We start from the raw sequence: 20,931 nt of genomic DNA, 5'->3' as shown, positions 1-20,931 counted from the left end.
AACAGCAGGAGATACTGGAAAATCGGGACAAGTGTGTGTCCAGTTAACTATTTTTGAAGGAAAGTGAAGGGGATAATCAATATTCTTTAGCCACAGGTATCTCAACGTACTTACAGTTTCTCCTCTCATATTTCTTAGTATGATAATCATCTTCGCAATATAACTGGCCCATTATATATTTAATGGTATTTTAATTGTTAAAAGCTGACACCTATTTCAACTGATATTTTTATCATGGTTCATTCTAGTATCTTTTATGATTGTTGAATTAAAAGCTAAGTTGTATTTTCACACAGTATGGAATTTTATGTTTTGTTACTTGGACATTAAGAGTTTATGTTTATATTATGCTATTTCAAGGTGATATTCTGATGTGATAATGGCTTGCTTTTATAAAAGTTTCACTACCAATTATACTTTTGAAGTTATCTTCACAGACAGCTGAGTAGTAGTATGCATTGTTCTTCAGGTCGATAGGAGTTGACAGTTTTCTCATAAAAATAGCAGCTGTATCTTTAAAAGGTTTATATGTAGAATTTAATTGAATCAGGCAGGAAAGGTTTTTCAGTTGTTTCTCCTTTGTATACCTGTGTATTATATTCTCTTCATAATGCTTCATGTTAACATATTCTAAATATCTAGTTCTTAAGCAGTACTGACATCCTTGGTTTTAGTTTAGAGATGTCTGTAGTTTTCTCTACAATAATCCTCCGAATAGTGAACAAATTATTAAATTTAAGTTTATTTTTGTCATAATTTAGAACAATTTGAGATTATATGATTATAGTTAAAAGTTCTAAAGAGCTGACTAAATGTTAGTAATGCTGCCATCTTCTTGTGCTGTGGACTAAACAACACCTTGTAAACTCCACATGGCATGGCCCTTCCCAGAAGTTCCATTTTCCTTCCATGCTCTGTCCTGGCCAGAGGTGTTTTTTGAATCAGGAGATTAATATGGTTCTTTAAGAAACTAGGTGAACTGGGGCTATTACCACATGCCTTGGTTCACTGAATTTGCCTCTGTTTTGAGGGGCTTGGTCCAGAGTGACTAGTTAATTTACTCCGCTTCCTTGTGGGATGATGGGTAAGTATATGCCATACACTCAATACAGGTGTGTACTGGGTAGGTTAGCAGCCCACCCCCTAGTACTGAGTGTGAAGGAAAGCTTGATGCAAAACCTCCTTACCCTTCCTACCCATATAGCCCTCTAAATTCCAGGAAGAAAGGCCAAAATTGCTTTATCTTTAGTTTTGTGAAGCCCATTTTTGGTGCAGCTTGAGAGGCTGTAGACTGGGCTGGCAGTAATGCTGGTGGCTTAGTCAGGTAGTCATGTGGAGAACTAGGAACACCTGAAGAGTACCTGTATCCAAATTGGATCGTGTTTTAATGGATGATGGCTACATTTTCCCCATGTTAGAAGAATCCTAATAAAAGGAACTGCTTTTTAAGTTCTAGAGGTCTAGTTGTTCAGAACCCCCAAGGATAGAAATTTATTTCCCTGTGGAAGTAGGACCTTAACCTCGTGCACGCAGTAGGGGCTGGTATAGTTGTGGAATTTTCTTAGGAACTTCAGCACCAAAAATATCCATGTAGTTAAAGCTGGGAATAAAGCAGATTAAAAAAAAAAAAGTTCTAAAGAGCTAAAAGGTATCCTAATCTTTGTAAAACTTTCTCCCCCAAACTTCCTCAGGTTCTAACACCCACCTTTAAAAAAAATACATCCTTAACAATTTTTTAAAAGGCCAAATCCAGATTAATTTTCCCCTTTGAATTGCCACCAAAGTACCCCCCCAATACTTGTGCATTGCAGCCCTTTGCTTTTTTCAGAATTTCCTTAGTTGTGGCACATGCTGATTGAATTACTGGTAAGAGTGTGATTTTGTTCTCAGGTTATTCTTCAGTGGGAAAGGCTGGATGAATTTATTTTCATCCTCACCGGAGGATCTGTTTATTGATTTGAGAAGTGGAGGGAGAGGGAAGGAGGGCAGAGAGAGAAAGAAAAAGAAAGAAACATTGGTGTGAGAGAGAAACATTGATTGGTTGTTTCCCGTACAAGCCCTGACTGGGTATCAAACCTTGCAACCTTTTGGTATACAGGATGGCGCTCCAACCATCTGAGCCACCTGGCCAGGGCAGGCTGGATGAATTCTGATTAGCTTATATTGTATTTGCCCTCATTTAGTACATAGTCTTCTTTCAAACTCAGAAATCAATTTGGTAATATTTTAAAAGTTTTTAAGACTTAAAAGCAGTTATTCTAATTTTTTTTCCTTTTGGGAACTACTTTAATGAAAGATAGTATAACACTGTCATTTCGTAGCTTTTCATGAAGTAACTTTTCTTTCCTCTGCTTTATAATTGTGATTTAACACACCACTATGTTAACCATAGCATTGGCATTATAATTGTAAAAACTAACTTGTATCTATTATTTTGATAGAAGCTGGATTCTCTCATGGATAAATGTTTCATAGGTCTGTCATTGGCATATTTTTTCCTTAGCTGTAATAGAGTGTTACACTTGAGGTTCTCTTTGTTTGTCATGCCCTGGATAATTGAATAGTAAAAAATAGTATATTCAAGATGACTAGGACTGAACTATGTTAAAATTTCAAATCTTAGCTTATTCCTAAAGAGCTTTGTACTTACTCTTAAATATTCTCAGTCAGATTGCAGAACAAACAGAATTCACAAATATTTTAAGAGAGAAAAAGTTAAGGAATCTGATTAATATGATGTGTCTGCTTTACAAACCAGAATAAAATTAACAAGATTAAAGATGAGCCTGGTGGTGCAATCAGAATTACCCAGATAAAACTTAGCTAGGTTGCTAAATGGTATGGTAAGGATGAATTTCATTTTTCATGGAAAGTTGATTGCTATAAATTTTTTGCAGATACTGTACACAATCACTTTCACTGAATGTCGTCATATGATAAGCGTTGTGTGATTTTCATATACAATTCTTTCAGGTGCATGTGAATTTTCATATCATTTTGGAATAATGTAAAGAGCTCGGAGTCAGTCATTGTTAAGCACCTGTGGTCCCTCTCCCCAGTGTGTATTAACCACATTCAGATATTATACCAATTTTTGGAAAGTAGGATGTGTCTTTATCTCCTCCCCCTCCCTATATTAAGCTCTATATTAACCATGTACAACTTCCAGTTAATAGTCAAGGAAAAGTTCTAATTGGATCCACTTTCTTTTAGATACTCATTACCATTAAAATGGTAAAACATCATCAAAAACTGCCTTATTCGTTTAACAGAGTAAACAAAGTTGATTGAATATGTCCTTTTAATATAAGTTATTCAGTTATTGTCTACACAGTTAAGTGTTCAAGGGCTTTTTAAAAAATTTTTTTATTGTGGTTAAAACCACAACTTGAGATCTGCCCTCTTAAGAAACTTTTAATGTACAGTAGAGTATTATTAGCTGTGAGCACCATGATGTACAACAGATCTCTTTAGAACTTTTTTGTCTTGTATGACTGAAGCTCTATACCCATTGAACAGCAACTCCCCATTTATTCTTCCCACCAGCCCTTGTCAACCACCATTCATTCTGTTTTTATGAGGTTGACAACTTTAGATAGTTCATATAAGTGGAATCATGCAGTATTAGCCCTTCTGAGATTGCCTTATTTAGCACAACATCCTAAGGGTGTCAACCAGTGGTAGCTGACTCCAGTTCAGTGCCAACAGGAATCCCCAGTTTGGGGTGCGGTCAAGAAGGAAACTTTATTCAGTGCAAACAGTGCTATAGCACTCCTGTGAAAAGAGCACTGCTGTAGAACAGCTCAGTTGTGATGCAGAGCCGCTGTGAAAACAGCATGGCTGCGAGGCTGCTCCCCAGCCAGGCAGCCAGGGTGTCAGGCCCTTGTTCAGCCAAGCAGCTCTGCTCTTTTTAAGTTTCAGTCTTAAGGGGAGAATGCACTCTCCCAGCCAGAGGGGAGCTTGCTTAGGAGGACAGAAGATCCTGCCCCTGGTTCCTTATTGGTCCATCCTCATGCAAATGAGGATGCCAAGTTCTCACAGTTTGATTGGTCCAAATGACACTGTTCTGATTGGCCAGAATAGAACCATACTGATTGGTCAGAGCTCTACACCTCTGATTAAATAGGGAAAGCCCCAACCCTATTGATTGAAATAGGATTCCAGGAAATGGCGGAGAAACAGTGCTGGTAGGCAGTTCAGTACAGAGGTAGGCAGGTTAGCGCAGAGGCTTCTGCAGGAAGTACAGTTTGCATGAGAGGCTGTTATGCAGAAATGGCTGTTGGGCTTCTGGTTTTTTATTTGAGCCCAGATAGCCACCAGGAACCCTTCTTAGTAGGTATCCTCCCCCCACAATCAGGGTTCACAGGGTTCATCCATATGGTAGCATGTGATAGGATTTCTTTCTATTTTATGGTTGAGTAATAATCTGGTGTGTGGATATATCTAACATTTTTCTTTATCCATTCATCCGTTGATGGCCAGTTAGGTTGTTTCCACTTCTTGGCTATTGTGATACAATGCTGCAGTGAACATGGGAGTGCAAATATTTCTTAGAGATCCTGATTTCAATTCTTTGGATAAACACCCCGAAGTAGGATTGTAGGATTATGTGGTAGTTCTATTTTTAATTTTTTGGGGACCTCCATATTGTGTTCCATAATGGCTGTACCATTTAAATTCCCTCTAACAGTGTTTAAGGAACCTTTCCAATTTGTCTGCATTCTTGCCAACGTTTTTTTTTTCTGTTTTTTTGAGTGTGATATGATATCTCATTGTGATTTTGATTTGCATTTTTTTAAATGATTAATGGTGTTGAGCATCTTTTCATATGCCTTGTTGGCCCTTTGCATGTCTTCTTTGGAGAAATTCAAAGTTCTTTGCCCATTTCTTATTTCTTATTTATTTATTTTGCTGTTGAATTGTAAGAGTTCCTTTTATAGTTGACCCTTGAACAATGTGGGAGTTAGGGGTGTTGACTGCATCCCTGTATCCCCCAGTCAGAAATCCATGTATAACTTTTGACTCTCCAAAAAAACTACACTCGGTGCTTTGCATCTGTGGATTCAGCCAAATGTGGAATGAAAACAGTATTTTGATCTGCAGGTGAGAATTCGAAAATACTGTTTCACAATCCACCATAGGTTGAATCGACTGTTGGTTTGATTGTCAGATGTAGTACCTGCAGATACAAAAGGCCAGGTGTATTTATTGGAAAAAATGTGTATAAGTAGACCCGTGCAGTTCAAACCTGTGTGGTTCAAGGGTCAGCTATATTTTCTTTCTTTTAATTTTATTTATCTTTATTCTTAGTATTACAGATGTCCCCCTAGGGTCAACTGTTTTCGATAGTAAACACTTATCAAGTATATCATCTGCAAGTATTTTCTCCTATTCTGTAGGTTGCCACTTCACTCTTTTAGTTATTTCCTTTGCTGTGCAGAAGGCTTTTAGTTTGATCTAGTCCTGCTTGTCTATGTTTTCTTCTGTTGCTTGTGCTTTTGGTGTCATATCCAAGAAGTCATTGCCAGACCCAGTGTTCTGTATCTTTTCTTGCATTTTCTCTAGGAGTTTCATGGTTTCAGATCTTACCTTTAAGTCTTTAATCCATTTTGAGTTGGTTTTTGTATAATCCAGTTTCCCAGCACCATTTTAAAAAAGAATACATATTTTTTTATTGATTTCCGAGAGAGGAAGGGAGAGGAGGAGAGAGAAAAACATCAGTGATGAGAGAGACGTTTATTGGCTGCCTCCTGCACACCACCTATTAAGGATCAAGCCCACAACCTGGGTGGGCATGTGTCCTGACTGGTAATTGAACTGGGCTCTCCTGGTTCATAGGTCATTGCTTAACTGCTGAGCCATGCTGGCTAGGCTCCCAGCAGCATTTGTTGAAGGGACTGTCCCCACTGGTGTAGTTTTGGCACCCTTGGTGAAGATCATTTGACCATATATATGTAGATTTATTTCTGGGCTATCTACCCTGTTCCATTGGTCTATATGTATGTCTTTATACCAGTACCCTACTGTTTTGACTACTGTAGCTTCATGATGTGTTCTGAAATCAGGAAGCATAAGTCTTCCAAGGTTTTTTTGGGCGGGCGGGGGGACTGTTCTAGCTATTTAAGGTTGTTTGTAGTTCCATATGAATTTTAAGTTTTTCTTATTACTGTAAAAAATATCATTGATAGGAATACATTGAATCTGTAGGTCACTTGAGGTAGTATGGACGTTTTAACAATATTGTCTTTCAATCCATGAAGACAGGCTGTCTTTCCATTTATTTGTGTCTTTAGTTTCTTTTCAGCAGTGTTTTGTAGCTATCGATATACAGATCTTTTGCCTCGTTGGTTAAGTTTATTCCTAAGCATTTAAAAATTTTTGATGCTATTGTAAATGGGATTTTCTTCATTTTATCTTTTGGATTGTTTTTTTGTTAGTTGTATAGAAGTGCAGCTGATTTTTCTATCTTGACTTTGTATTGTACAACTTTACTGAATACATTCTAAAAGTTATTTTTGTATGTGTAATCTTTAGGGTTTTCTATATATAATATCATGTCATCTGTGAATAGAGAACATTTTACTTCTTTCTGTTTTGGATGCCTTTTATTTCTTGTCTAATTCCTTTTGTTAGTATGTACAATACTATTTCTAATAAAAGCAGTGAGAGAGGGTGTCTTGTCTTGTTCTTGATCTTAGAGGAAAAGCTTTTAGTTTCTGTTTGTTGAGGGTAATATTGTGTTGTGGGATTTTTTTTAAAAATATATGACCTTGATTATGTTGAGGTCACATTTCCTTCTATCCCAAGTTTGTTGAATGTTTTTATCATGAAAAGGTTGAATTTTGTCAGATACTTTTTCTGTACCTGTTGAGATGATCATGTGATTTTTGTCCTTTCGTTTAATGTGGTGTATCACTTTGGTTGATTTTCATGTTGACCCATCCTTGCATGTCAGAGATAAATCCCACTTAGTCATGGTGTGTGAGATCCTTTTAATGTGCTCATGAATTTGTTTCTGTAGTATTTTATTGAGGATTTTTGCCTCTATATTGTTCTAACTCATCTCAAGGACTTTTGAGATGAGTTAGAACAATATATCCTAGTCTGCTTTTTAATAATACCTGTTAACAGAGTGTTTTCATGTCAGTTATTCCATTTGTTTATTGCAGTCTCTCTGTTAGTTGGGAGACTATATATTACAATTTTTTTTCTGAAGATGCTGTATTCAGACAATTGCACATAATTACATAATAACTGTCATTGGTATTATCAATAATAATTAATACTTGTATAGCATATATTGTTTCAGGCACTCTTCCAAGTGTCTTACATATATTTATTTAATCTTCACTACAGCCCATTGCAGTAGGTAGTTATTAACAGAGATGAGAAAAATGTTGAGTAACAACTGGTAGTAGGAGAGCTTACCATTTATCTGTCTTTTAATCCAGACCATCTGATTCCTGAGTTGTCTTTGTTAACTTCAATGTGTTGCCACTCACAATTAACTAGGAGGGTGTCAATTTAATTTAGAACCTTTACCTGCTCTGCTATTTTGCTACCTCTGGTACCAGATAACCTATTCCCTCCCTTACTCCCTTCCTTTCCTCCCCTTCCCCTTCCCCCCTTCCCTCCTCCCTCCTTTTTATTTTTAAAAATATTTTTATTGATTTTTTTTTTTTATTTTTAGAGAGGAAGGGAGAGGGAGAGAGAAAGAGAAACATTGATGGGAGAGCGGAACATCGATAGGCTGGCTTCTGCACATGCCCTACCGGGTATCAAGTCTGAAACCCAGGCATGTGTCCTGACTGGGAGTTGCACCGGAAACCTTTTGGTGCACTGGGTTTCTCCCAACAAACTGAGCACACCGGCCAGGGCAAATAACCTTTGTATTATCCGAAGGGTTACCTGAAATCAGTGCTTTTTATATTTGTTTTTTTTCATCCTCACCCAAGGATATGTTTATTGATTTAGGGCAAGGGGAGTAGAGAAACAACAATGTGTGAGAGAAATATCGATCAGCTGCCCTAACAGGTGATCGAACCCACAGCCTTTTTGTTGCTCAGGACAGCACTCCAACCAACTGAGCCACCTGGCCAGGGCTGAAATCAGTGCTTTTTAAGTAAAGTGCTTGAGCTTTGAGGCACCTGTTCTTTCCAAAGGTCTGTGCTTTCGGTATTAGAGGTTGCTTAAATGAGGGATCTATCAACTAGTAGGCATATAGATTATATGGTGGATGCTTGAATGCCTATGTGGTTGTGCCTCAAGAGGCCTAATTAAGTGACTGTGTGAGTGCATGACTTGCTTTAGATTACTAATGCACCATCACTTTTTGGAAGCATGTTACATAAGAACAATGGGTCTGTATACAGAATACAAATGAGAGACTTTCTACTTCATGTAAGTTTCACAGTAGGATTCCTTTTAGTATTAAGATTTTCTAACACATTTAATATGTGAATCAATTTAAATTTGATCTTTTAAAAATCAGTTCTTGCCCTGGCTCAGTGGTTGGGCATCCTCCAGTGCGGTGTAGAAGGCAGCAGATCAATGTTTCACACTCTCCCTTCCTCTCTCTCTAAAAATCTTTAATAAGCAAGAACAAACAGTTCTTGTAGAGTTTACACTGTGATCTTAATGTCATAACATGGTTATTTTGAAGATGATAATTTGTATAAAAAGATAATTTTGTATGGTGTTTAATTCCAATTATGTTAGTTCACTGCAGCTAGTAAGGGAAGATGGTTACTTTTTTAATGTAGATTTTTGGCCAGTCCTGAAGTACATTTCTCCTTGTACTCTTTATTTTTTTGTATATAGTATTGAAAATACATAGATTATTAAACTCTTAATAAACAGAAAATCTCTAGTGAGATGAAAACCATTTATTTGAAGGATAAAGGACAAAATTTAACATCACTTTTGTAAAGGATGGAAGAAATGTTGTCAGTCTTTGTTTAATCAGTCTCCTTCGAAAATAAGGATATGTTCATTTTATACAAGTTTAATCGTATGGATTTGATTTTACAGGTTCACAGTTCTTTATTCTGAGTTTTCAATTTTGAAATCCAGAGTGTTAAACTGAAAAAATATTTCATTGTTTATAGTAAATTGATTTGCCAGCAGGCTACCCTAAACTGAGTTGGGACAATAACCCACTTGGTGTAAATACGTGTACATTTTGTTGCAGAAATCGAGTGTTATTACATAGTACTGTTTTAGACTCTGCTGTTTTGTAACATGTGGCATATGTACCATATTTACCTTAATAAAATTTGAAAACTTGCATAATAGCACTCATCTGGCCTTAGCAGTTTCACTTAAATGAATGTGGGCCTTTATCACTTGTTATAAGCTGCTGCCCTATTTCCATGGTTGGAAGAATGTGGGGCGTGAATCACTAGCATGAGGAATAAAGAACATATTGAATTAATTATACTGATTAATAAGTTAGCACAAGCCTGTCAAGAGGTTTAATTTCTTCTGCTGGTTGGTAATAGTTGTCCTCTGGAGCACTGATTGTCAGTTCTGTGGGAGAAGACCATGCTCCCATAGGCGTGGGAGCATGGTGGGAATATGAGCTGCGTATTGTCCGTCCTGCTCTGTCTCGGGTATACGTTTATGCGTTTAAATGATTCATTAATGATTTTTATTTTATGAAATGAGACAGTTTTATAAGGATGCAAAAATATGGAAACAGTTGACCTTTTCCTCATTTCTGTAGTCTCCTACGAAAGCTGTGTATAATGCCAGACATTGGAACCATCCAGACTCAGAAGAACTACCTGGACCACCAGTAGTAAAACCTCAGAGTGTCACAGTAAGTGAACTGTACTTTTTAATTTCATGTTTGTTTTATTAACTTTATTCATAATTTGAATTTCTCTGACTTTCCTGTTTATTTTGGACTTCCTAATTAAAATTTAGTGACTTCCTAATTACTATTTAGTTTAATTCATTGGAAAAGTGAGGATTGTGGACAGGATTATAGAAATTCTGGGCCTTCTAGGTTATAGATAAAAGGTTATTAATAAAAAATATTTTTGCTTCTTCTGACCCACATTTTATGGAATTATAGTATTTAGTTTTAAAGGGCAAATTTGTCCATATTTGAAATTTGTATTAAGAGTTGTATTATAAATTCCATCCTGCATATATCTTAAAGTGGCTTTCAGTGATTAATTCGCTTTTTAGAGAACTTTTTTCTGCATTCCAGTAATACCTTTCGATTCATAACACATCTGAAAAAGATTCTTACAAATTAATTTCTTCAGAATAACTGGTAGGACCATATATATTAATACTTCTAGATAATGGTAACACCTCAGTCACCTGGAGCTATTGATAGCAGCAAAAGTTAGGAATAGAGATCTTTCTAAAATACAATGTATAATTAGTTCCCTCTCTTCTTAAGTTGAATATGTTAGCTCCTTTTACTAGTATAAAGTTATCATTGTGTGTATTAGTAATTAGATACGGTGCTCTTATTATGGCTATTTATTTCTACCCTAAACTACAGATTCCTGTACTTTAAAAATTCTTTTGTCTCTCTGTTGTAGTTTCTCTGTCCCATTCCTAACTTCGTATTAATGCTATTTATATATGGAATTGTGGTTTTTATTCCTTTTAATGGTCCTAGAGGTAAATAGCAGCAGATTGTGTGAAATGTAAGTTTAAGAAAGAGAAGGAATTCCTGAGTGGTTCTTTTGTGAATAAAACGTGTATCATTCTTACCTAGTAGTGAATGGAATCGTAAAATATCCCTTATGACCTTTCCGAGGCCTCCTCCCATCTTTTTTTCAATAGGTGAGGATGTCTTCAAAGGAACCAAATCAAAAAGATGATGGAGTTTTTAAGGCTCCTGCACCACCACCCAAAGTGATAAAAACTGTGACGATACCTACTCAGCCCTACCAGGAAATAGTTACTGCACTAAAATGCAGAAAAGAAGACAAAGAAGTAAGCAGCCATATAGTTGTACTCTGCACGGATAGATTTTTGTGTAACATTTAGCCTTTTAATGTCTTCAACTTATACAGTACACTGCTATTCACAGCTTTGAGTCACAAACTTGTCTTGTCCTAGTACTACCAGTGTTTTAAAAACATCTTTTAGTTGCCATATAATAAGCGATTTTATACACTTTTAAATAAAGTACAGCAAGTTTGTAGATTTAACTAACTATACTAGTTCATAGTTACAAAAGAGATGGACTTATTTTTCTTGGCAGTTATATACTGTTGTTCAGCACGTGAAGCACTTCAATGATGTGGTGGAATTTGGTGAAAATCAAGAGTTCACTGATGATATTGAGTATTTGTTAAGTGGCTTAAAGAGCACTCAGCCTCTAAACACACGTTGCCTTAGGTAAGCTCTTATTTTTACACTTGATAATTATATGCATGCTATAGCTCATTAAAGTTTTTCAAGTGGTTAGAGCTAAACATTTGTGCTTTTGTTATCGTGGATGTAGTTTATAGCCAGTGATAATATGTTAAAATGTGGTTGATTTCTTATATGGGACTTTATTCTGTATAGATGAAGGAAAGTTAGATGTTCATAGCCTTTTAGGCTTCAGTTTCCAGATTTTTGAAAGAAGTGTTATGCTAAAGAATCCCTAAGTTCTTTTTCAGCTCACTATTTTAAGTGAATTTGATTCATTTAAGCATATTTAATTTGGGTAATCTTTTGCATACTATAATGGATTGAATATCTTGATTTGATTGAATTATCCAGTCAGAATATATTCAATTAAATATTTATAAAATTCGTGTATTAGAGGCATTATGAAAAGTAGCTGAGACTTTTTGCTTTTCATGGTAGTAAGTAATGTAAGAAATAAACTAAAGCTTGGCCATAGTGGCTCAGTGGTTGAGCATCAACCCATGAACCAAGAGTCACTGGTTCGATTCTCATCAGGGCATATGCCCGGGCTGCAGGCTTGATCTCCAGTAGGGGGCGTGCAAGAGGCAGCCAATCGATGTTTCTCATCAGTATTCTCTCTATCCCTCTCCCTTCCCCCCTCTCTAAAATCAATAAAAACATATTTCTTTTGAAAAAAAAAGAAATAACCTAAAGACACTCATTTGTTATTTGTATAGTTTAACATAACATACCTAATCACGTATTATACATATGTAAATTTTTAATAATTTGGTTTGCCCAGGCTTTTTATATTGTGATCTGTACAGGCAATAGCTTTGACATCCTAACCCCCTTTGCTTGTTTTGGTATTGTGCAAACAAAATACTAATGCACTAGCTATTTGTAGTCTCCCTAACCTAGTCTTATTTTCTTCTAGTGTTATTAGCTTGGCTACTAAATGTGCCATGCCCAGTTTTCGAATGCACCTGAGAGCACACGGAATGGTAGCAATGGTCTTTAAAACCTTGGATGATTCCCAGCACCATCAGGTATTTTTAAGTTTCTGGTATTGAGAAGCATTATTTAAAAATTCTAGTCTATTTGGTTATTGACAAGTATCTTTATTGTATGTTCACATATAAATATTTCCTAAATGTGGTTGAGTTTTATTTGCTAAATATATAGAGCTTCATGCCAGAAGTTTTTGTTTAATAAATCATTGAAGATTATTTTCTCATGACCTTTATTTAGTTATCATAACGTACGGGATATTTAATTCTATAAACATTGATTTTCTCTAATCAGAAGGTACCAGAAAAAATCTTTTACTACTCTTTGATATCAATAGCATGACAAAAAGATTTTGAATTTTTTTTTAAGAGCATTTTGTCTGGATGTTGAATCTGGACATCACTCATTGTGAAAAAGAACTCCTCATTTTCTTTTTGACTTTGATGTTGCTTTCTCTTAAAAATACGTAATAAAAGTCAGGTTTAATATTTTTGAAGTTAAAAATAAATATTACTAATTATCTTGAAATACCTTTATTGTATTTTTGTTTAGGGAAATTATATTTCAAATGCAGAATAGGAGAGACAATCTGAGTCTTCTGAAACTGAAAGCAATGTACCTACCCCTGAGTGGGGATAACTCCATTACCAAGTTGTAGCAGATACAGAACAGTTAGGGGAGGAGAACTGTTAATTTGTTTTGTTATGCATTTGTGAGAGGACCAAGGCATTAATGTGTGTTCTTGGGGGCAGTGGATCTCCCAAGGCCTATATCGGGGTGGGGAACCTTTTTTGTGCCAAGAGCCATTTGGGTATTTAACATCATTCATGGGCCATACAAAATTATCTACTTAAAAATTAGCCTGCTATATTTGGTCAAACACTTACCCCTAATGTGATGGCTGTAACTGCGGTTGCCTCGGCAGGGCCAGACCAAATGATTTCCCACCCGTGGCTTATACTGTGTCATCTTAATTTCCAAAAGTAATTTTCTGTGTAAACATTTAATTAGTCACTTAGTCTGAAATATCTCTACTTTTGGGGATTTAAAGTTTAAATGTCTACACAGTTAATTGTTTCTATGTATTGAAATAAGTGTAACTACAATGTATCTTAAATGTTGGAATAATACTTACCTAAACTGTATCACTTTCATTACTTGTGGATTTTAGTACCTATTACAAGCAAAATGTGCCAACTACTTGATTTGAATGATTTTGAGAACACATAATTTTATTTTTAAATACTTGGTTCAACCAGACCTGATTGGTTTATTTTAAAGAAATGAGTGTAAATGTGTTTGGACATTTTAATTTTATATATCGACACAAACTCAGTTGTGTTTATTTTACAGAAAAACATAGCTAAGTTTCTGATATAGGTTTAAAAACACACATTATTGATTTTATTCATTGAAATTTGTTTCCTGAAATTCAACTTTATCTACTTAATCATAAAGAATGATAGTGAAGTATATTGTAAAATATAGAGAGCGGGTAGAAGAAAGTTCTGTGAACACCTTGTTTAGCATGGAATGGCCACAGAAATATGTAGGAGATCTGCAGAAAGCACAACTTAAAGCAGCAATGCTTTATTTAATTCACATTTCTGTAGAATATTTTAAGGGGTGGGGGTTTCAATGAATAAAACATTTTCAAGCTTTCCACCATGTGAATAAATGTCAAAGTGGTCTTATTTTCTGAAATTGCCACTAATTGATTACATCACTTTTGGGGGGTCTGTTGTAGAATCTTTCCCTTTGTACTGCTGCCCTCATGTACATACTGAGTAGAGATCGTTTGAACATGGATCTTGATAGAGCTAGCCTGGATCTAATGATTCGACTTCTAGAACTGGAACAAGATGCTTCTTCAGCTAAGCTACTGAATGAAAAAGACATGAACAAAATCAAGGAAAAAATTCGAAGGCTCTGTGAAACTGTACACAACAAGCATCTTGATCTAGAAAATATAACGGTGGGTTCCTTCTTTCCATCATAAAATGAAAATTACTTTCAGAAAGTTTTAAATTAGTCACAGCAGGTGTGTGACTTTGGACAAATCATTTAACCTCTTGGTTTACAATCCTCCCGAGGTTTAGTCCTTAGCGTAATTCTGTTCTCTGCCTGAGATTCCTAAATTAGCCCATCTATATTTAGTTTTTTACCAGTGAAATTTTTATTGCATTTTGCCTAATTCTTTTCTCTTGATTTTTTTTTTTTTTTAAATATAGAAATGACATTTAAGCTGTTAGGAATTTGCATTCTTACTCTTGTGAGTTTCAGAGAATCTTCGAGGCCAGTGTCAGGGAGTCTCATTCATTGCTTCAGGTACCACGTCTCAGAAGGAGGATTGGAGACAGCTGCCCTCCCTGCAGCAGTGTCCCTTATAATTGGGGCAGTGACCAGTAGTTACCCTTATGTTCAACACATCTCTCCAAGTTTTAAGTTGACTGTGTTGCTTTTGGTTGATTCCAGTTCTTTTTTACTTGTAGAATCAATAATACCCCCCAAGATTATCAGGCAAGTAGAAGATAATTCACCTTGTCATTTTGAAAAAATAAAATTATTTGTTTATACATAACCTGACTTTCAGGTATTTTCCAATGTCAAAACGATATAAACAGTGTTTTTTCCTACTGCTTAACTGAACTGAAGACTCCAGCAATTGCCTCAGAAATTACAGAATGCTTTGCTGTGCCAGCCAGATGTGACTTAGGGATATTGCTCTGCTTGGTGAAGATAGAGTAGGGAATCTGAATAAAGTGGGGCTTGAGGGGGGGAAGCAAGTGCATTAAAAGGCACGATACAAAATTGACATACACTACTAAATAGTACTTTCACGTATCGAAGTTAGACAGTTGCTTTATGCTCAGATAGAGGGTAAACAATCCCTTTGTCTCACCAGACTACTTTTATGCTACTTTTAAAATGTAGTCACAGTTTTTATTTACTTTTAATGTTTTTATAACATGTACAAAATTTTAATGACATTAAAAAATAAATATAAGCCTATAATTTTTATTTGCTGCATACCTTTAGTGTTTTGTTTGTTTTGTCTCCCATATTATTCAACATTAAATTCTTTCCAGGTACTTGGTATTAAATAACATGATAAACTTGTTTGTTGCATTTCCTCCATGGTTTGTTGAATTTATTAGGGTATTTTCTTATACTGTACTAAATAAATAGTTTACTTACATGATTAAAACCAGAACAGAATTGCTAATTTTAGAATGTCTTTTTCCCTCCTAACTTAATATTTGTTTGTTTTAAATCTTAGACAGTTTGTACATTGACTGTCCCCCCGTGTATGTTTTGTTTTATTAGTTGCTTAATTTCTTCCTTGAAATATATTGCTACTCTTGATGCACCATGTAAAGATAATTTAAAATATTAATATTATAATGTTTTCAGATATAATTTAAATAACAGAGCTAACAGTAGCTGAATATAATATTCTCATTAATGATTTGGCTGTGCTTTTTTAACTCAGGACTATTTCAGTTTTCAAGTAAAATGTTTGAATTGTAGGCTGTGTTAAAATGCTAGCTTATAATACACTAAACGTAGCCTAAAATGTCAACAATCCTTTTTATGCCAAGAGAAATAAATGATAAAGTCCCTTTTTAGCATAAAAACAGGAGCTTTTCCATGTTAACATCAAGTTACTGTCCCCTTCCTAAATCGAGCAAGCCTCGTTAGGCTTCAGACTCTTTGACTCGTGAGCCTAATGTACTTGAACCAGTCTCATTGAGTCTCCCTGTTACTCGTTCAGGGGCTTAGAAGGAGAATTAGGCAAAATGGATCTGTTTCTGTGATATTGAATTCAGTTCTGTGTTTATGACCTTGGACATCAACCTTTTTAAAGATTGGACTAAAATGTTCTAGATCTTTTCTAAATCTGTAATACTAAGATTTGATGGTGAGATGTTTTTTGCATTTCTAAATACCTAATTTATATTCAGTTCCAAATAATCCAGGAGGACTTAATGTAAATTTACGTCTTACAAAGGAAAGAAGCTTTTGGAAGAAAACCAGGTCTTTTCAGCTTTGCTAATTAAACCATTTCTTTTGTTATGCTGAAGCTCCTATTGCAACAAGAACCATACAGCTCTTTGCTGGGGGATAGCTATATGCTTCTAGAGTGGAATACAATATAAAAGAAAAATAATAATTAAAGGCAAATAAAGAGAAACAAAACCTTCAGTCTTGTAAATATGACACACTTTTTGTGCTTCCTCTAGTGGTGGTCCTGAAATTATATATAATTTTGTCATGGTGGCCACACAATGTGTATCGAAGCTGCTTCTGCAGTAGAAAATTTATATGTGAAAAGATGCTGAAGTTTACTGTAATTAGAACAATACTAGCCAAAGCAATAAGATACCATTTTTTACTCAGGAAAAATTTTGAAGTGATAAGCTTTTGAGGGATTCAGGACAGCTGACACACGCACACTTTGCTCCTGAAGTGTTACTTGTTTTAACCTTCGTGATAAGTTAATTCAACAGTCCTACCCTTGAGCCTCTATACCTGAGAAATAACACCAGTATCTATTTCAATGAACTGATAAATGATAGACTACTTTAAATAATGGGTTTTCTCCATGAAAGCAAGCCAGTGGTTAAAATCATTTTTTCAACTTAGACTATTCAGGTAAAAACTAACATCACTTCAGTTTTAGTTATAAAAGCACTTACTGCACTATGGCCCTGGCCGGTGTGGCTCAGTAGGTTGAACATCGGTCTGTGCACTGAAAGATCCCTGGTTCCATTCCAGGTCAGGGCACATGCCCAGGTTGCGGTTTGGTCCCAGTTTGGGGTGTGTACAGGAGGCAGCTGATTGATGTTTCACTCTCTCCCTCTCCCTTCCTCTCTCTCTAAAATCAGTTAAAAATTTTTAAAAAAGAATACTATGGGCTGGTAGCATGCAGTGAATTTTTCTAAAGGAAATCTCTAGAAGTGTTGCCTCATAGTCATTGCTAAGAATGAAGATTCATTAATGGTACTTCTGATTTTTAGACTGGGCATTTAGCCATGGAGACGTTACTGTCCCTTACTTCTAAACGAGCAGGAGACTGGTTTAAAGAAGAACTCCGGCTTTTGGGTGGTCTGGATCATATTGTAGATAAAGGTATGATAAATACACGTATAACATTTTTATATATTATTTAAAAGCCTGAAGAGAATATTTTACGTACATATTTCAGAAATAATTGCATCAGTTTGTAAAGATGTTTTTTAGTAGCATCTTGCAAATCTCTAACTTTTAAAGGAAATGCCATTAATGCTTTGAAATTAGGAAGTTATGGAAAGAAAATAATTACAACAAATTAGAGTCTCATACATTTCAACTTGTAATAGTATAGGACTTAGACTAAATAATGTTCAGAGAGGTTCCAGCATATCCATAGCATGTGTATAGTTGGCTTTTAATGTTCGCTAAGGGGTGGGTGTTGAGGTGTGAGGCGCACTAACTGACATGCACCTGTTTCTTCTCTCCTAGTGAAAGAATGTGTGGATCATCTAAGTAGAGATGAGAATGAAGAGAAGCTGGTAGCCTCCCTATGGGGAGCAGAGAGGTGTTTACGAGTTCTAGAAAGTGTAAGTCTAGACCACTATTTGAAGAAAGTTATTTAATCTTAACTGTGACTGCCAAATAACTTATATATCGCTATAGAGTTTCACTTTTAAGAAAATTCACATTGTGAGTCTTTGAGCTACCAATGTTAATGAACGAGTTAAATGAGCAGTTTAGTCTTTTAAGAATATGTGTATTGCTGCCCTATACGAAACCTTGCATGTCAGGTTTGTTTATATTGCCTTATGTTTTTCTTCTTTCCTTAATGTGGAGTTCTGCTTAAATATAGGGTGTCCCCCCAAAATGTATACACACACTTTGAATAATTATAAAGGCAGTGTTTATTAAAATACATTTCATTTTCAAAATTGAGCTATCAGCCATTAAAGTGTGTATACATTTCTTGGGGACGCCCTGTATATTAACTTGTTTAGGGAAAATGATAGTTAAATGCAGTAGGTGTTTGTTTGTTTTTAACTATTAAGGATTTTCTTAATAATAATTGGCATTGAAGAATGGTACTGTTGAACAGTATGCAATAAGTATATTTGTTCTTTGGCTTTTATGAATAACTTGACCTAGTTTATTGAAGATTAGACTTTATGCTGCCAGTGAAATTCAGGATGCATAGATTGTGTATTGATCAGATTCGAGTAGCTAGGTGCTTTTTGAAACATCTGTGGGAAAATAATGTAGTGTAATTAAAAGTTTCTGGCCCTGGCCAGGGAGCTTAGTTGGTTAGATCGCCATCCCGATACACCAAGGTTGTGGGTTTGATCTCTGGTAGGGCACATACAAGAAGCAACCAGTGAATGCATAAATAAATGGAATAACAAATCGATCTCTCTCTCTTTTCTCATCAGTAAATAAAAAATTTTAAAAATTTCTGGCATAATTGAAATTGTTCATTCTCTGTTCTGGAGTGCTCCAGGTACATTTGATAGACATACATACAGGGGTGGGCAAAAGTAGGTTTATAGTTGTTTGTATGCAAATAATGCAACTAATAAATAATAATATAAAAATAAACTTTCATGTACTTACAACTGTAAACCTTTTTCCCACCCCCATATATTTTTTATTCTAAATGAATCCATTTAAGAACTTTATTATCTTGTGTATAAGTTAGAGAGTGCTCTTTTCTGACATTCAAAGTGCTTGGAAATTCATTACAGTGAATGTATGGCATAGAATACATAAATTATGAGCAAGCAATTGTAACAGTGATATTTTAATTTTGTAATAAAGCGATAGCTCGATTATTTTAAATCTGGAACATGTGGATTGTTATTCCCTTACATGACATGGGCTGAATTTCTCATCTTTATGTATTTTGGAGCACTAGTCCTAGTGTGTTGTATGTAAATGAGTGAAAGGTATGGATTGCCATAATCATTTCACAATTTTTCCTTTTAGGTAACAGTGCATAATCCAGAGAATCAAAGCTACTTGATAGCATATAAAGATTCACAACTCATTGTTTCATCAGCTAAGTAAGTTTTTGTGAAATATCACTCATTTTATTTAAAGCATTTGGATTGACCATAAAGAAGACACTATTGTCTCCTCTTCCTCCATGAAATGCTTTTATCTGTGTATAGTACAAGGTAGGAGCACAGACTCTGGAGCCAGGATGACTGAGTGTGAGGATCCCAGCTTTAGAACTTCAGTCCTTGTAACTTTGAGCAGGACAGTTACTTGCTACAAGTTCTTCAGAGCGGGATTCATAATTGTATCTACTTACTCAAGATGGTTGTTACAATAAAATTGATATACATGTTATATGTTAAATTACAACATTTAAAATGTGCATATTAAATATATTTTTATATTAAATATATTTTTAAATTTAAAAAATGATTTTTAAATGTCTCTTGTATGTTACATATATTATGAACAATATATATTAAAAGAGTTAGTGTATGTGTGTGTGTATGTGTGTGTGTGTATATATATATATATATAGATAGATAGATATAGATATAGATATAGATATAGATATAGATATGTATAAAGCCTAGACCAGTGCTTGGCATATAGTAAACACTAAGTATCAGTCCTTATTTTTATTATAAATGAACTCCACTATCCCTCATCTGCCCCTTTTTTGTACATTTCCCCCCAGATCTATATGTAGCTTCTTCCCCCATTTCACACACTCTCAGCCAACCTGTATGACATTAGGCTAATGCTATCACCTCAGAGCAGCAGGTTTCATCCTAATATCTTTATCTTAATTCTTGATATTTCTACCCTTGCTCTCTGGCCTCTAGCCTGTCAAATACAATACCGCAGGGGTTAACCTTCCTCAGATCTTTGCTTTGTAAAAATAATCTCAAACTCTTACTCTCTGTGATTCCTTACTGTGTATGCATGCATATCCAAAGTCCTTAGTATAGTATCAGAGGCCTGTTCACTCCCTGACTCAAGTTTTATCTGGTTTTTAACCTCTTATTTTGGAGAATTTCATACATGACGAAAGGAGACAAAATAGTATAATAAACCCTGATGCACACATCATTCAGCTTGAGCCACCATCAGTTATGGCCATGGCTAGTCTTGTTTCTGTCTGTAACCTTGTCATTCCCCCTTCTAGATTATCTTGAAGCAAACTACAGGTCGATCATTTTATTCATAAATTCTTACATATGTAAAGGAGGACTCTTAAAAAATATAGCCACATTACTATTTTCATACCCTATAAATTATTAATTGCTTAATATTATCATGTGCAGTCAATATTCAATTTCTAGTATTCTCAAATTTCTAGTAGTGTCTAGTTTCTAATAGATTTTCTTAATCTGTAAATTTCTTCTCCATCTCTCTTGTATTTTGTAAAGTTTATATCACACTTAGTACCCTTAAGGCATGTGTTCTAGTTTTTTTACCGTTTTACCCTCCCTTACCAGAGAGTATTCTTGCAAGTTAAATCTGTTTCTTAAGATTTTTAAAATGTCTCATACGTTTCATGACTCC

At 35.2% G+C, this 20,931-nt stretch overlaps 1 protein-coding gene across 2 annotated transcripts in view; it reads left to right on the top strand.

Moving 5' to 3' along the window:
* Nucleotides 1-20,931, top strand: part of WAPL (WAPL cohesin release factor) — an 89,545-nt gene that overhangs the window by 50,288 nt on the left and 18,326 nt on the right. For both annotated transcript variants that reach the window (XM_087824245.1, XM_016214742.2), the window contains 8 exons: nucleotides 9,725-9,820; nucleotides 10,807-10,959; nucleotides 11,231-11,367; nucleotides 12,302-12,413; nucleotides 14,123-14,350; nucleotides 17,397-17,508; nucleotides 17,881-17,978; nucleotides 19,372-19,448. In XM_087824245.1, the coding sequence (XP_087680371.1) occupies nucleotides 9,725-9,820; nucleotides 10,807-10,959; nucleotides 11,231-11,367; nucleotides 12,302-12,413; nucleotides 14,123-14,350; nucleotides 17,397-17,508; nucleotides 17,881-17,978; nucleotides 19,372-19,448 (1,013 nt within the window). The remainder of the gene's footprint in view (nucleotides 1-9,724; nucleotides 9,821-10,806; nucleotides 10,960-11,230; nucleotides 11,368-12,301; nucleotides 12,414-14,122; nucleotides 14,351-17,396; nucleotides 17,509-17,880; nucleotides 17,979-19,371; nucleotides 19,449-20,931) is intronic.

This window comes from Miniopterus natalensis, chromosome 14, assembly GCF_054644295.1.
Source record: "Miniopterus natalensis isolate mMinNat1 chromosome 14, mMinNat1.hap1, whole genome shotgun sequence".
Taxonomy (NCBI): Eukaryota; Metazoa; Chordata; class Mammalia; order Chiroptera; family Miniopteridae; genus Miniopterus; species Miniopterus natalensis.
This window is presented reverse-complemented; position numbering and strand designations above follow the sequence as displayed.